Source organism: Podarcis vaucheri (genome assembly GCF_965113315.1).
Source record: "Podarcis vaucheri genome assembly, chromosome: 6".
NCBI lineage: Eukaryota > Metazoa > Chordata > Lepidosauria > Squamata > Lacertidae > Podarcis > Podarcis vaucheri.
This window is the reverse complement of record NC_138764.1, coordinates 10306742-10324389: the sequence shown is the minus strand read 5'-3', so window position 1 is coordinate 10324389 and position 17648 is coordinate 10306742. Positions and strand designations below refer to the sequence as shown.

At 41.7% G+C, this 17648-nt stretch overlaps 1 protein-coding gene and 1 long non-coding RNA gene across 4 annotated transcripts; one reads left to right on the top strand and one right to left on the bottom strand.

The window, feature by feature from the left end:
- Positions 1–1278: 1278 nt before the first annotated feature.
- Positions 1279–17024, bottom strand: FAM20B (FAM20B glycosaminoglycan xylosylkinase). 3 transcript variants are annotated; one of them, XM_082229140.1, is made up of 9 exons: positions 16961–17024; positions 16517–16626; positions 10902–11414; positions 10253–10339; positions 9121–9230; positions 7445–7616; positions 5765–5956; positions 5284–5343; positions 1279–3801 (listed from the first exon to the last, which is right to left on the bottom strand). In XM_082229140.1, exons 3-9 carry the CDS (start codon positions 11276–11278, stop codon positions 3570–3572), a joined length of 1230 nt encoding a protein of 409 aa, XP_082085266.1. In that variant the 5' UTR covers positions 11279–11414; positions 16517–16626; positions 16961–17024; the 3' UTR covers positions 1279–3569. The 3 variants fall into 3 exon arrangements, with proteins under 3 accessions (XP_082085266.1, XP_082085265.1, XP_082085267.1); XM_082229139.1 differs by lacking the exons at positions 16517–16626; positions 16961–17024 and adding an exon at positions 15405–15543; XM_082229141.1 differs by lacking the exons at positions 16517–16626; positions 16961–17024 and adding an exon at positions 15218–15288.
- On the top strand, positions 7626–9131 carry LOC309535768. Its single transcript, XR_014221399.1, has 3 exons — positions 7626–8267; positions 8527–8743; positions 8998–9131. It is a non-coding gene; the product is annotated as an uncharacterized lncRNA (long non-coding RNA).
- Positions 17025–17648: the final 624 nt, after the last annotated feature.

Below are 17648 nucleotides of genomic sequence, written 5' to 3'. Positions count from 1 at the left end.
AAAACTTACAACAAATATGAGTTTTTATTTGTTAATATCGTGCACATAGTGCAGGAGGACACCTCAGCAAAATATGGATACAAGCCCCTGGAACCATATACCTGCTAAGCCATAAGATAAGCTCATAAGATTTGAAGCATATGAAATCTCTCCAGGCAATAATGACCCTCCATATTATCCTGTCAGCCCACATAAACACAAAATTTCATTGGCAGTGCAATCCCATACTCGACTTACTCAAAAGTAAGTCCCACTGAGTTTAATTGGACTTAATCTCAAGTAAATGCATATAGGACTACAGCCTAAAGTACTCTAAAGACTCAGAAAATAAAAGCATTTAAGTAACCTCAGTTAAAGCCAACAAGGAAGAAGTCTATACTGAAACTAAACCTTTTTAAAAAACTATCAGGCATTGGCTCTGCAGCAGGATATGGCCTATTGACAAGTCAATACTTTTTGAGACAGCTTCCTATATCTGCCATGTCTCCCCATTAGCAGTCATTTGATTCTACTCATTTTCAGAAAATGCAATGTAAGCGCAACTCTTCCTACCCTCATCATCAACTAAAGATGGAGAACTAGTTCAGGCCAAAGTCTGCATAGGGAATGCATCATAAGGCAGACTTTGCAAGACTGCAAAATTATATTCTGTCATTTGCATGGTCACAGGGAGTCACGACCAAGAGATATGCCCCTTTTTCTGGTTGCCATATTTCATTTAGTTTCTAGCCAGGCCACTGTTGGACAGTACTCTGAACATAATTCATGAACTGATGAATCCATCCAACAGTACAAGGTAGCGACTGAAGAATCCTTCTTGTGTTACTTGATAACACTGGAACTCCATCACCAGCTCTGAGTCTCTGGAGGCAGTAGTTTAGATGGTAATTGAAGCCTAAAGCACAGGAAGCCTAAGGAATGCTCTGGCGGTACAAAGGTAAAAACTTCTAGTTCTTACTAGGTCTGTAGGCACTGATGTTGCACACCGTCTTTTCTACATGGCACACTCTTAGCTCTTTAAGGTAGATCCTGACTACAGAAACTGCAGTTTCTAATTCAAGCTACAGAGCGCCTCTGCCACTCCTGGCAGAAATTGGATCAATACTAGTGTGTGAAGGAGTCACATTGCCATACCTCCTGTACCACTAAAAGGCAACATCCGAAAGAGCACATCAAGACTGCACGCTATCCTATGTTGGCAACTCCTATCTAAAAAGAGCTAGGTAAGTTGCCATTGAAACTAGCATGGTGTGAGAAGCAAAAAACCCCAACCCAGAGTTTTATTAAAAAATTTATTCACATAATACTTATTTATGCAGTCTGAACCTGGGAAAACACATAACAGAATCAAGATTATATTGAGTTCTTTTCTTCCAATAGTTTCCATTTGCAGGCACTCCCAAAGGCAACCTTCTGGCAGGTCCAAGAGGTGTGTGCATTCTGCTCCAGCTGCTACATAAATAAGTTAACTTCTTAATAAATTAGTTTCTTTTTTTATCTCTTAAGTGACATTTCCAGTTCATCAGATTCCAAAATACAAATGTGTGGTTTCTTCTACAGCACTTGCCAAATCAGGCAAAGATAGAGGACTGTAGTGCTTCCTTCAAATATTTTGGTGCTTCAAAGCTAATTCTGTCTCTGTTACTGGTTGCACAGAAATGAGTCTTCATCAGCTTGAAAAGTTGTTTAATTTCATACTGGTATGCCGCTGCTTGTGTAAAGATAAATAAGGAGACATCCAAGTTGCAAGAGGTTACCTTCACTAATTGTACTACTCCATTTTTTTTCTGCACACAACATAATTGCAACAGCTGATGTTGGAAGTGTCCAGGGAATTTAACCTTAGTACCTGACCTGATCACACCTTCATGCCATGTTTCAAAAAGATTTTTGTAGCCAGTGACCCTCACGGTAGAAATCGACATCACCTGTAGAAACTCAAAATGATTAGGTGAGCCAGCTTGACAGAAACCATTGTATTTGCCAATGTTCTCTTTGTTGAAGTAGATAGCTTGCAACAGATAGGGATTGCCACTGCTTTTTAGGCCAGGTTGCAGTTTAGGCAACTGCCTTCAGACAGTTACTGACATGGACTAAGGACAAAAGATTTAAAATACTTTTGAAGAAAAAAATGCATCCCCCTGCCATTTGTTACTCTGGAAGCAGGAAGTTGAAGCTTTTGCCAAAAAAAACCTAAGGCTAACTGAAAAAGTCAGACCTTGCCTTTAAATTAGTTTCACATGGCTTCCAAGGCATCTAATCCAGGAACTTTAAGTCTCTTATAAAGTCTGCTGAATAATGCATAAGAATGCTACATGTCAAAGCTGACACATGAGATAAACTTCTACAAATTACTCTCCGATATGGTGGATGGGTATCATTTCCAGAAAAATTGGGCTTATCATTCAAAAAGTCACCTCAAGTTTCCTGAAGCACTGTACAATTCCAGGCTAATGGTCAAAAAGCCAGTAGATAGTTCAGAAGCAGCAGCTTTCTGCCACTTGGAAAAGGCCTACTGGAAATGCTTTTAAGTTCAGCTCAGCCCTGAAAAATGACAGGATACTGTTAAGTATACTGTCTGGCACAGAACCTGCAACTACTTACAAAAGCAGTGACACACCAGTCAGAAAATATTCCATTGCTCAGTCTCTGGTCGTATTCATCTTTTAAATTAACTGCAAACTTTAGCAACAAACCCCACTGGTCTCGTCTCATGAAGGGGTGTCAATACAGAGAGAACACAATGAATCTCAATCATTCCTACTTTTTAGAATAATTATTTGGTTCAATTGTATCTGCTCTTTTAAAAAAACCACAAGGCTTATTCCGTATCAGTAGAATACTGGCAAGAATCCTTGTGTGGTAACAAAACAATGGTTTGCACAATAATCTTTGATCTTCATGGCTGGTTGAGTCTTTGCAGCATCATGCAGTCCTGAATCCTTTCAGCCTTGTGGATGGAGTATAGATTTAAATTAGCAATCTAAAATAGTCTCTCTTCTTAGCATTTTGGAATTAAAGGATTTTGCTTAATGCCGCTAACAATAACACAATCCTTCATGGAGCTCTTGAGAAAATTCCAGCCAAAAATGCGTGAGATGCATAAGGGTCAGGAGAAGCAATAAGGGATCCCTTCAACAACTGATCTTGTCTTCATGCTCTCTTTTTAGGTAGCCAGCAAGGAAGCACGGGCAGCCCATTCTTTACAACTATGAATTGGGCTATAATCTTGAAACCATATTTGGATTAGATGAGGGGACTGTGGCTCTTCTCTGGAATCAGTCTGTCTTAATGCCTACTTCCAATTTCTTATTTAAGAAATCTAGGAGTGCTCTCAGTGTAACATCCACTGCCAGCAATGGACATCCAAAACATGATGTGGGGCTACCTGAAGGCAAGTTCCTTGTCTTCAGCAAAACCATCATGCCGCTGCTTTCTCCTTCAATTCAGGAAGTCTGGCATTTCAGTTCCAGCCCATCCTGCCCACAGCCATGCAAATCCAATTGTGCTGTTTTCGTATTGTTTTCTTAAAAATAGAGAGAGAAAATCTGCTCCAACACCTGTTGAAGCTACAAATGGGAAAGTGTCATCCTATCTTCTACCAGTACAATGTCTGGTCCAAACTGGTCTGTACATTGCTTTACTGTAGCCAAGATATTCAGGAGTCGCTGGTCCAGGGCATCCATATGTGGGGAAGACAGAACGGGTGAGATAGGATCATGAGACATGGCAGTTTTTAAGGCAGACTTCAGCACCCCATTCTTCAGGTAGTTCAGTCTGTTCCATGTGGAGACTCGAATACTGCAAAAGAAATGAAAGAATGTATGGCAAACCTAAGTTTTGACTGCAGACTTCAGGATGAGGGACACAGTCTACTTGGGCCTGTCCACACGCACATATCACAAGATGATAACACAGAACTATAAGCACAGCTGCTCATATTTTGCACAAAACACTCCAAACAAAGTAGTGTGTAGTGGGGGGGGGGGAGGGCGGTAGGAATGGGAAAATTTGGGTTCAGCCATGAAGCTTACTGGATGATCTTGGGCCAGTCACTATTTTCCCGCCTAACCTCATAGGAACAAGAAGATAAAATCCTCCTTGGAGAAAAGGCAAAATACCAATGCAATAAATACAGCAGACCTACGCAGAAAATGAGTTGTGCAAATAATCTACATAAATATTTATTTTATATAAAGTTGTTCAATTTGAAAGCTTTATTCTGAATTTCATAATTGCATAATGTGGACATTTAGTAAGGAGTGGTGTAGGGCATGAAGGAGGTGGTAAGTTAAAACTGTACTGCAAGCCTCTCCTGCTGCGGCTCAGACTGGGGGTTATGCAAAAAAATAAAAATAAAAATAAAAGCAAGCTAGGAATTGTGTGCACTCTTGGGTTAGGGTATTGTTTAGAGGGCTTTGTTGCTATTGTGAATACAATTTTTCTGTATCTTTCTTTTTGCACCTTAATATTTATGTGAAATTTGTTCAATTTGGTTGTGTACTTTTTGGGCGCGTTTTATTTATTGCTTATTACTACTACTTTGGCTTCTAATTATGTAAATCTTTTTATGTTGTGAGCAGTCTATAGTTTTAACTCTGGAAAGGCAGAATACAAATAAAATAATAATGATAATGATACTGCAGACTAAAGCACTTCTCAGAAATTGATTTCCCCCACGGCCAAAAAACCTCAGACACGCCTGTTTAAAGTTCCTAAGCTATGAGCCCAGTCAGCCTACTAATTACTGCACTTCTTGCCTCTCTTTCCTCCCTGCAGTTACTTCTTCACTTCTCTCATCAAAAGCTTAAGTTACATGTAATGTGGATGGCTCAGATGGAATCACAGAGCTTGACAACATGTGACTCTTGTCACATGAAAAGCAGCTTCATGTAAGCCCGGCTCTGGCTGCAAACAATTCTGAAGACTCCCTCAGTGACAGGAAGAAAAAGCTGGAGGGAGATCATAGAGCTGCTCCATCCTGTCTTATCTCTCCGTTAGCAGCTCGTTGATCCTAGGGGTTCAGAGGAATAGCTTCTTTTGATGTGACAAGTTTAATGTGCAGCCAGCATCTCAGTCTCAAACAAAAGTTGCAGATCATCAAGACACTGTAGTAAGAGTCTGCAAAGCATGTGCATTTTTTATTCATTATCCTAACCATTCTCTTAATGTACTGAGGGCAGCACTGGTTTGTCAGACTTGCACACTCCCAGGATGTTTGGGGCGGGGATTGCAAGGTGCATACAGTATAAAAGATCAATAACTTATTTGTCCTTTACTTACATGCAGCATTGATAAAGAGGTGCTAAAATGCTTCTCTCATCCAAGACAGGGTTCCCAAAGCTGAAAAACAAATGGATACAAATCCAGTGAAGTTGCTGGAAAATTCTACCCTTACTCCACACCACAGAGTTAAGGACTTCAGCAGTCCCTGACATTTCAATTAACCCACAAACTTAAAGGGAATCAGATGCATTAGTAATAGCAGGCTTACAAAATTTCACTTTTGGTCCCCTACCTTAAAAGCATGAGGGTAGCCTTGCCCAACCTGTTGCCCTCCATACATTTTGGACTCCCAACAGCCTCAGCCAGCATAGCTAATGGTCAGGGAAAGTGAGAGATGTGGCCCCTAACCTTTGGAGGGAACTAGGCTGGACAAAGCTGAATTAGGCAGAGCCACAATGGTAATTTATGCAAATCTTTCCTAAGCTTATGGCTGTCATTTAGCTTGGAGAAATTTCACAGATGTTGACACATTTCCCACCTTTTGGCATTGTCAAGTAGAATTAGCATACTGGCCCCTTCATCATCCTGAAAGCTTTCATAATGGTGTCGATCGGCATTCCCAATCAAATAATCGAAGATGGCTGTATCTATGATATCAAGGAGCCGTGGGCCTGAGTCGTAGGGCGAGGTCTTCTTTACAGCATCACAGTAGCTCTCATCATATTCCCACCTGCAATCAGACATGGAGAAAGCTTTATGATTCATTTAAAATATAACCATGCATTGTCAGAGGCATTAAAGAGAGACTTCCATAATCTGAAAAATAGAGTCTGATATAACTGATGAGCTAGCCAAACTGGCTCAGTGCCTACCTGGTGAATGTCCAGTTAGCTTTCAAGCCAATATTCTCCCACTATGGCATGTGAGAAAATTGCCTTTAATTACCAGCTTGCCTTTTCCTCACAGGTTCTTACTATATCTCCTCTTTTAACCTAGGCTCTTAATTCCATCCACCTTCCCCTCTAACAATTCTGTTCTCATTTAATAATTCAAGGCAAATTCACAAAAAGAGGACAAATTGCCTTATTTTGCCCAAGGCTTAGTACATACCAATATTTGGTTGTTTCTGCAAGGTGCAGTAATATTTGAGGAAAAACAGTAAGGAAAGTGAGAGAACATTACATTACAGAGAGAACATTAAAGTGAGAGAACATCACAAAGGAGAACTTGAAATCTGTAACATTACAGTGAACAGCAGATGCTGTTGATATGGTTTTCAGCCATAATCCAAGCACGAGGGGCAGGTAGAAGTGGATTTATTTATTTTTAATGGAAACAAGAGTATCAGGAATCCAAATTAAAGTACTGATGTAATCACTAAAGATGAACAAAACCAATCATAGTCGAAAGAGGAGTCTGAGAAAGGGATGTGGAATAGGGATGCTTGACAAATTCAAGCTTTGCAAATTCTGATGCACACTAACCTGATTTACATATTTCAGGCTAAAGTGGAAGTTGGATAACCACCATCTTTCACACTTCCTGAATTTCCCAACATATTTAAACTGTATTTTGGTAAAATAGGTTTAGAAATGCATTATCTTGAGAGAAAATACATTAAGAAACACACATTCAAATGCAAATTAAGAATTACCACAGATTAATGCTGAAATGGGATGGAACAGAATTATAAATGAAAATGTACAAACATGGCAAGGCTGATTTGTCTTTGCCTAGTAGGGAACAACAAAATGTGCTCTTGTAAACACAGTTTACTTCACATGCAGAAATGAGCCTAACTGTTGCAAACGAAACAGGTCTCAAAACATTAAGATTGTACACTATGCACATATACACAGACAACTGCTACCCAGTTAATTTAAGTTATAAGAACTTAAACTCTACTTATTCTTTGGGAAAGAAAACAAAGGGGGAAAAATTGATTGTTTCTTCCCATCATTTCTTAAAATCCTTCAAACCTGTACTTCCAGCATCCTTCATCCACTGCACAACATTCTCAGAATCCTTTCTCCACCAGATAACTTTAGGGGCTTTAACAATATAATCCATATACAAAATATACCATTCTTGAGGGCCTTGGCTGTAACAGAGTTTCAGGAAAACTGGCCAATACCCTCCTTTCCATCTACAAATATTGCCCATTCCCTGGACTGACCAACAGACATGGCAAAGAAAAAAACAGTATTTTGCTCTATACCTGGCCAGCTTGCCTTCCCTGTACGTTCTGCCCCATGGGTGTCGATGCTTCTGAAGTGGCCAAACGTCTGGCAGCCATAGCGTGACTGACCCCTCCATGGTGTCCCCTTCAGCACAGGCTGGCTCTGTTTCCCGGCAATAGTAGCACTTTCCATAGAAGCAAGTATTATTTCCTTAGAAGAAAGCAGAAGCAAAAACCCATCTCTTGTCAAGTTGATATAATAGTATTAAAATGTTTATGGATGTTTCAGAAGCCTTCTAGGAGATACCTTAAAATCTTTAAGTTTTAAAATTAACACATTTCATTTGCTCAAGAGAAAACTCCGCTTCTCTCTCCTCCCTCACCCCAATGTGCTGAAAAAAGGCTTCAGGCAAACAGCAAGTCATCTTTCCACTCATGATTAACTAAAGGCCCAGCTGAATGAAAAAGCAGATACTTTCTTTGATGTAAATTAATGTATTTTTCTGACATATTTCCATAAACAAAGCTAGGGATCTCAAATTGTGCGACACCCCTCCTGAAACTTGTTATAGCAGTTTCATTGCTTTTAAAATGAGGGGGTTTTTTTTAGAATGAATTGATGCTTCTAAATCATCTGTTGACATTACCATTGAACACTACTAACTCAATTAACAGAGAAAGAAGTGAAATGGCGAAGACTGCTTCTCAACAGAATATTCTCTCAGATAAGAATCCTTCACACTGAACCATCTGTGAATTAAGTCCAGAAAAAGCTGTTTACAATCCCCTGTGGTTAGGAGACCAGGAGTGTGCTGTAGGCTGCCATGTTCCTCGCTCCCTTCTCTTTTTAGCACCAACTAAGGTGCAGTATGTATTCCTGCCAACCTAGCAGTTTGAAAGTACGTCAAAGTGAGAGTAGATAAATAGGTACCACTTGGTGGGAAGGTAAACGGCGTTTCCGTGCGCTGCTCTGGTTCGCCAGAAGCGGCTTAGTCATGCTGGCCACATGACCTGGAAGCTGTACGCCAGCTCCCTCGTCCAATAAAGCGATATAAGCGCACAAACCCAGAGTCGGCCATGACTGGACCTAATGGTCAGGGGTCCCTTTACCTTTACCTAAGGTGCAGTATTAGATTCTACCAATGTTCATAGTAATCATAGTGTTGTCAAACAAGAATTTATAACCAGAGGTAACTTTAATACATTATCATGGTATTAATATCAATGCACACTGGAAGGGGAAGAATTTGTATATATGAGGAGAAGGAAACCCACAAACCCGCTGCACACTCACAATCTCCTAAGCACAAGAAATCAGGAATACTGTATCTGTATAGTGTAGTGGTTAAGAGCAGTAGTCACGTAATCTGGGAAACCGGGTTCGCGTCTCTGCTCCTCCACATGCAGCTGCTGGGTGACCTTGGGCCAGTCACACTTCTGTGAAGTCTCTCAGCCCCACTCACCTCACAGAGTGTTTGTTGTGGGGGAGGAAGGGAAAGGAGAATGTTAGCCGCTTTGAGACTCCTGAAGGGGAGTGAAAGGCGGGATATCAAATCCAAACTCTTCTTCTTCTTCTTCTTCTTCTGACTGAGCCCAAGGGGCTTGCAGAACATTAGCCCTGCTTTCCCAACAGCAATTAACTTCCACATGCCCCTTGCTGGGATTTTTTTCAATTTTATTTTAGAGGTCTTAACAAAATATACTTTGTCACCTACCTAATGTCAAGAACGTACTTAGCAGTTGTTCTGTGGCAACAGGTTTGATCTCTGTGCGGAGATTCACAAACCTACCAACCACTAGAGGGGCTCGTCGGAAACCTAAGATTCTGTTTGGGGAAGAAAAGTAAGAAGGAAGTGAGACAATATGGAATAATCCAGTCGCCTCCCAAATATCTAAGGAAGAAAATTCCACAAATTGAAAACTTATAAAAGAGACTGACAATTTCACGATAACGTCTCAGCTGCATTGAAACTTCCAAAATTGCATACGCAGAGTCACAGGTGGGTGATGCTCAGTACAAAAAGCAGGGTTAGAGAAGAACAATAGTGGATTTGCTCTTAGGCTGTAAAAATGGTTTGAGCTTCAAAACAAATTGTTTAGCTGTTGGGACCGGGCCTGAAGTGGCTGTACACGGTGTTCTGCCCCCAAATACTGCTTTAAATAAAGTCCTCAAGTAAATAATGCTTGGATTCATTTGACATTTGTGAGGACTAGAAAAAAAAAATGTGAGAGGGGGGAGGGATCTTTCTTCAGAAAATAATACTTTTCCTCCACAAAGGTTTGTTTAGTACATTTGTATCCCACCCTTCATCCATAACGGAAGTCAAGCTGGAATATTTAAGGTTCCCAAATGGTATTCCATTCAGGCACTGATCAGAGAAATGGCTGCATCATGTGCCCTCAAAACATGCTCTGAAATTTTACTGCTTCAGTGCAGCCTTAGAAGCAAGTCTACAAACGTTACCAGTCTACTTTAAAGGAACACACACAAAAAAACCACCTGCTTGCTTGAATATACCTACATTAGTCACCTCAACCTTCAGTTTCCATGCCTGAGTCACCTGGAAGCAATGTTTACTTTCCACAGGCCTGCCTCATTTGCAGCAATTTGGCCCTACTCAGAGAAACAGCTTGAACCTCACATTAGAAATGTAATTACATAAGAAAACTATGACGGCCTGTTGCACTCATATGACAATATAACTAAATTAGGTACAGAACAGGAGACCATTATTTCCTCACAATTTTTCAGCTAAAAACAAAAATTCTATTCAGAGTTTAAGAAGGTGTTTATAGGTTTATTATCCATTTCCAAGAAGAGTGAATTCTAATTCAACATTTATATACCTGTCCAGGTGAAAGGCTGCCACCTCTGCATTGTGTCTGTCATACCCAGCATACGGCTCTCCTTCTACCACATAGTCTCTGGCATATCTAAAAATTGCAAGCAGACAGACAATCTGGGTCATAATGCTAGATTTTCCCTTTAAGCTACAGAAGCAAAATCCAAGCAGATTGAGTTTCTGAATCAAGATGGCACATTACTTGAGACGTGCTCCCTTGCAGCTGATCACACGGCCACACATGCAAGGAAGCTTTTAACTAGAGCTGTTACTGATTGACAGTGGACTTGCTGTATGGTCCACATCCCAGGCCAGGAAGACAAGAGCTGATTCTCTCAGCAATAGGCTAGACACTTCCTTGCAGCTTCTTCTTATAGCTCCATAACACTGGAAGAATATCGAGCATAGCCAATCAGAGGCTGGAAAAGGGAAGGTGACGCTAGCACGGTCACCTCAAATCCCACTTTTCCCATACACGTGCACTGTGGTGAAGAGTTCAATAATCAGCTATCCATTTCCCTGATCTGTCCTTACCCATCCATTGGGGAATGATAACCAGTTCTCCCTATTTGGGAAACCCCAAAGCAAGTCATGGAGTTGGGGCAAGGGGAACACTCAATATATTTCATCCAGTCACTGTATGACCTTTTTACCTCTTGGGTTTGAAGACCACTTTCTGCCCACCTTCCAGTATGAGCAACGCCTTCAGCTGGGTTCCCTTATAGCCCACGTCTGCTTTGATTATCTTTTTTGTAGCCATAGCATGCATCACTGCCCCCAGTTCTGGCGTCTCCTCTGGGTACACTTCTCGTGGCACCACCCACTGGGCGGCAATCTCCCAGGGAGACTGCAGAGTGTGGTCAAGTCGTGGGTCCAGCTCCACCCGCAGGCTCGCCATCATACGATGAAAGGCACGCTGGTCCTCACGGTTAGCTGCTGAAGTGTCCAGGTTGTCTATGAGGAAAACCTTGGCAAAAATAAAGATGACAAGGAGGATTGCCAGAAGCACCACCCGTTGTTTCAACTTCATGATGACAAGCAGTCCTCTCCTGATGTGTTCTTCCAAAGGCTACAGGAAGTCTCTCACAAAGCAAATCGAGAGGCAGTGTACAAGTACCATCTTTGCTTCAGTTGACCAAATGTTGCCATTGCAGCTTCTGGTACACCTGTGAATTATTAAAGAAAGTTGAATTTCACATCCTTAGGCATGATCTCCTATACCTGCAGAACATATGCTACTGATTTCTAGTACTTGCACTGTGTGATCGGCAGAAACAGCCAGTTTTTAAATCCAGCATCTACTAAAAGGTTGACTTCTTCAGATTTTCAGGTAACAACTTGCCAGAACACTACTTGCTATGCAATATGGAGAACTGAATGACACATGAATTCTTCTGTTGATTTTTAGAATTCAGAAATTCACAGTGATATGAAAGCGTGAGGAAAATTAATCTCCCCATCATTTTGGGATGGAGCAAATAGAAAAGTATGTAGCATTCTAAATGGGGGAAAACAAGATATCCAATTTACTTAGGGAAGACTGGTGAAAGATTACTATTTTACTTTGTTGAACAATCCAAGCTATGATCTTAGCTGCCTAGATTCCCAGGACATTCTGCCCAATCAAGAAGGTGTGGGATGTTTCTGAACTATGGAAATACTACCCTCCCACTGTCAAAGATCCCTAGGTCATTAAGGCTTTCCCAAACAACACAAGGGAATGTCTTTTAGCCACTAAAGCAAACAGGAAAGACTTGAGGACACAAGAGAGATTATTTGGCTCCAAAGGCTCCTCCACTGGGAGAGCTGTAGAGATAGAACTTTTAAACTACTGAACAAGCATTTTATTTTTGGGGTACTAAAAAACCCCACCATCAACCCACAAAGCTGTTCATAGTTTAATGGAGCTCTTCCACACAATAAGCAAGACAACTTAATCTAGAGAACAGTAGAATTGTTTTCCCCCTAAGTTTTCAGATTGAAATTTGCATGTTAGGCAGGATGTTTTTGCTCAACATTGGAGGAAATCGTGTGAATATCAGGACTGTCTCTATTTTTCAACTAAGTTCTGGACACAAAGCACTGTTCACAGAAAGCTGGAGAGAAATCTCTGAAGGGGTGCTGCATTGAAATAAGAATAAGAATAAAGATCTAGGCAGCTGTGCTGTCCCAGAGCTCACCCATAAGCTTGAAATGAACAAAGCTGAACAGATATTTTCAGCTCAGTGTTATTACTAAGCAAAGATACACTTCCACTTGTCATTCTACAGACTGAAGGGTACTCCTACTTCTTATTAACACTTAATTTGAAAACTAAGCCAGTCAGATGAAAAAACGTTTGTGCATCTATGAGGAAACACAGCAGTTTCAGGAATTATATGCAATGTGTCCAAAGACCAAGGGAGGTGGTGACATTAGTCATTCTAAAATGAACCTGTAGAAGAAACATTGCAGTGTTTGTCGATCTAAGAACAGGCTACACGGCTTTCCTACAAAACATCTTTGTAGACATTGCAGACAAGAGCTGGCAGTCAACTGCTGTGCAGGAATATGATTGTGTCATCTTTTGCCAGCCTAATTCACCCAATTAGTAGAGTTTTCTATTTCAAGGTCTTCAGCCTCTATTGACTCATAGTAAACTAAACCACATACATTGTACTCACCGTTGCCTCAGTCTCTTCCTTCCCCACCACAACTAATGGCAAAATTCAGATTGTAAACTCCTTAGAGCACTGCCTTGCTTATTTCTTACACTTCAGACCACAGGCAACTGATAAGGTTAGATAATTACATTTAAACTACCAATGTCTGAGGGCAAAATAAGATGCAATGGACAACTAAGAGGTACAGGAATGGGAAACAATGATCTCTTGTTTGAAACAGGAAAAGGAAAATTGCTAGACCTTTTCAAGTTGAATACCACGGTACAAGCACCACATTTTTTTGTAGGGCTCCCAAGGGCATTTTATAATGAATTGGTTCTGTGGCATCTTTCAACTAAAATCCCCCCTCTTTTAAATAAAACCATATTCAGTTTTGGGCAGGTTCTCAGTTAATCTCATACACATTAAAGAGATTCAAACTGTGCAGACTTTTACCACTCACCAGGATGATAATACAAGATATGCCATCTTCCCATACAGGTGAAATGGCTGCAACAGCATAGCTCAGTCTCCTAAGTTTAGGAAGAGATAAAATTCTCTCTCCCATGGTTCAGCAACCATGAACAAAAGTAACTCTTCCAAAAGAATGAATGAGTACAATACAAAAGGGGTGTGTGGGGATGCTACCTAGCACTGCTCTCTTATTTCTAAACCTATCTAATTTCCAGACAAGTTACTGAAGGATCTAATATTAATAACTGCTAAAAGAACAAGGCTTGTATAGATGAGATCTATGCTAAAATTTAGAGAGGAGGGGAAATCCACATTCATTTCAAACAATCTGCACTAAACTTTCAGTACAAATAGGCTGCTTTTAAAATTACAGCAAAACTGTATGCTCTCATAATCATTTGGGGGGGGGCACTGGAAATGCTGCCATTAAAGCCAGGGGAAGAGGGAGCATGATGGATCTGATGAGACTGAAATCCAAGAGGGAAGAATAAAAATTGAATAAAAATAGATGTCGCTGTGTGGAAATGGATAGGCTTTTCAGTCAGTCTTCAGTGCTTCTGTACACCTGAACTCTCTACATGACGTGTACTTCTTGATAACCCTGTATAAAACAGTGCCTGAAGGAAGCCAGATTGTGTGACCGGAACTGCAATTTGGAGAATATGTAGACAGAAATGTTTCTTTCTATTGGAAAATATGTGAGCCCAAAATTAAGTCATTCCTGTTTCAATGGTGCAAAGATTTCTAACATTTCTCTGTCGCATTCTCACAGCTTTACAGCAGTTCATGCCAAAATATTTCATCTTGCTCCCTAGCACATATACGCCATCCCTTCTAGACCGGCAGGAACTCTGTGGGATTTGAAAAGGGAATTAACAATAGGCTGCTTCCGGTAATGTACAGACATCACACTTCATTACACTTGACCCAGAAATATTGGTGCCAAAAAGCTTCTGCCAATTAGAACAGCGTTTTCAAAACTGGTTTTTGAGCATTCAAAAATGTCCCACATCTATGTCTTATGCCCATGTATTTAAAATTTGCTTCAACAGGTGCAGGTGGGCAGCAAGCGGACAGAGGACCTTCTCAGCTGAGGTACATGGCTGAGAAGCCTAAGTGACATTTATGTTATTATCCCTTAAGTGATTATTATTGCAGTGGTACCTCGGGTTAAGTACTTAATTCATTCCGGAGGTCCGTTCTTAACCTGAAGCACCACTTTAGCTAATGGGGCCTCCCGCTGCTGCCGTGGCCCGATTTTTGTTCTCATCCTGAAGCAAAGTTCTTAACCTGAAGCACTATTTCTGGGTTAGCAGAGTCTGTAACCTGAAGCGTATGTAACCCGAGCTACCACTGTATTATTATTATATATATTATTATTGGTTTTATTATTATTAATATTATTTCTGTGAGCAGGTGGACGCTTTAATTTCTGCTTCCAGTTTATTAAGTTTTTCACCGCTTTAACATTTTATCGAGAGATACTCTCTAACTTTTCTGTTGTTTAGTTTTATACAAATCTTTCCTCTCTGGCGCGCAAGCGTATTTTAAGCCCTCTCTCTGCTCAGTTCCTGAGGAGAAAAACAAAAAAAAACCCGGCCCAATTCTTTCTAAAAGCAAATGCTTTCCAGCTGACACACTTTAAAACCATATACTCTCTCCCCCCCCCCCAGCCACCCACCCACCAGCGTTGCTGCGCGCGCTCTGAGGAGACATGCGCTCGGCACATGCTCAGGGGGCATGTTTCCCCCTCCCTCCTTTTTTCATTCCGAAGCCAGCCCCCCCCCCCACTTCTCCCCAAAGGTCCCCCCCCCAATTATGGCAGCGGGGGCGAGCTGAGCCCCTCCACCTACGAGGCGCTTGAGACCTTCCAGCCCTTTCCGCCGCCCCCCCCATTCCTGCCACATGGATGGGTCCGTCTATGGGTCCCTCTAGGGAAGGAGGGCGCGAAGGGAGCTGAGGGGAAGGAGGGGGGGAGGGCGCCGGGCCCGGCTCCTCTCCGCCGCGCGCGCCCTTCCCGCCGCCCGCTCTCCTACTCACCCGCCCACGGGCGCCCGCGCGCCATTCCCGCTCCCTGGGCCCGCCGGCGCTGCTGCTGCTGCTGCCGGCGCCGCCAACGACCCTTTTCGGAGGCGCGCCCCCCCCCGTACGCACGCACAACATGGTCTCGCCCAGCTCGCCCTCCCTCCACCCCGCCCCCGCGCGCACCCGCCGGCCAATGGAAGCGTCTGGAGAGACCACGCCCCTCCCCGGACCAAGACCAATCGCACGCTCGCTCTCGCGCCTTAAGGCGTAAAAAGGCGTCGCGAGAGCGTAGGGTCTCTTAAAGAAGCCGCGGCGTCGCCTGTTTAACGCGGACGAATGAGCGCGTGAGTCGTTTCCGTTCAACCAATAGAAAGCTGCGCTATATGACGTTCCTTTTTTCCCGCCCCTCCCTTCTGCACGTACATGTGCGTTGGCAAGGGGGCGGGGATGTCGCCGAGTTGCTCTTTAACTCTCTCCTCCCCGTATAAGAATAAGGCTCCCTGAGGTTAAGAGTCTCGTTCAATGATATCAACGGAGTTATCCCAAGCTCATCTTCTGGCAGTGCCTGTATTCATAAGTAATACGGCTGCCAGACTATTTTGCGCCCTAATCAAGGCTAACTACTTCCCCCACCACCATTCCCCCCAAAATTGCCAACTTCAATTTTCAAAAACAGGTGTCTTGTAGAAAAAAATGAAAAGCACCAAACTTGAAAATGCTGGATTTATTTTAGATTGCAAGAGTAACGCAACAAACTTTTGATTACCTTTCACAAACACAAAAGAGGAACGTTTCAGCACACAGATCGTTTGGAACAACCTTGTGAATTGTGATTACATTTAAAAATACTTCTAATGCATTACTTCAAAAAAGATAAAATTATTCAGAATATAAATGTTATATCTTATCAAACAACAAAACGAATCTGTATAAAACTGTGTTGCTCAAAAGTCAGTACTGTGCCCCTCTGAAGTCTGCGCCCTGGGTGGCTGCATAGTTGGCCTATGAAAACTGCAAGTTCCCAGGAAATATGCCCCCTTGAAAACAGATGCATTTAGTTCTCACTAAACCCATACGTAGCTCAGGATTCAAGTTGGGTGCCTCCTGTTCTTGCATGGAGTGCTTACCTTTTATCTGCCCTGTCCGCCCATTCAGTGAGGTTAAAAGAGCAGTGAAAGGGTGGATCTGAATCACTCCAACCAGAGGCAACGGCAGTTCTAATCAACTTCAGGAAATGCTATAATGCAAGAATACAACACACCTACTTAAACAAATAGTGAGTAATGTGAACTGGGGCTGAACAAGTGTCTCTACAAAGTACACACTAGGAAGAGAAAAGGCTAAAAATTAACATTCCATATGCAAACAGGTTTAACTGCACAATGGGAGACAGAGGGTGTGGGGAGGATGCTGTTAAAATCAAAGCCATAAATCTAGGGATCATAAACAGACTGTTGTAAAGAACTGTCATGTACTTTCCTTAATTGTCTTAATTTAGTTAAGCCAAGTTTATTTTCAGCTACACTGTACTCCTATAAATTTGCAGTTGATTTTACCCTATACACCCTTACCTGAGGGTGAATACCATTGAACTCAACGAGGCTTACTTCTGAGTAGACATGTACACGATTGCACTGTAATACTGCTATCTGTTATTTTCATCCCATTTTTGTATGAGGAAATAATAAAAAGAATTACAAGTGTGAGTAAAAGTTAATACAGTACTTAAAATTCAGGATCGCTTAAAACTTAACTGGGAACTGGGTACAGAAAGAGACTAGACTAGAATCCCACAGCTATCTGTTTACAGGACAGTATAGCACAGTGGTTTTCCAATTTTCTATTTTTAGATGTTTTCCAACTTTTAATACATATTTTTTGTATAAAAAAAACCCAAAAACCTTTCTACTTCAGCATTTCTGCTGCAGAATTGCTGTGTGTTGGATCCAGGAGAGTGTTGTAAGGCACACACTCAGCTCATAGGCAAAGTTGACCAGTCTTGCTGGGCCTGTGTGATAAACACAATCTTATGCACATTCACTCAGAAATAATAATAATAGAGCGAGAGGAAACATTATGGGTCTGGTCGTTTTTGAAGTCACACTCCATAACTGTTAGATTTTTTGAATGAGAGGGGTAGCTATTACTGTTCCTTCGACTCAGCAATCTATGCCGCAACCTGAAATTTGTTTAGCGCTTTGCAGAGGCTAATCTTATTCCTGTGCACAACTCCTCTTGCATTTGATCATTTTAATAAGC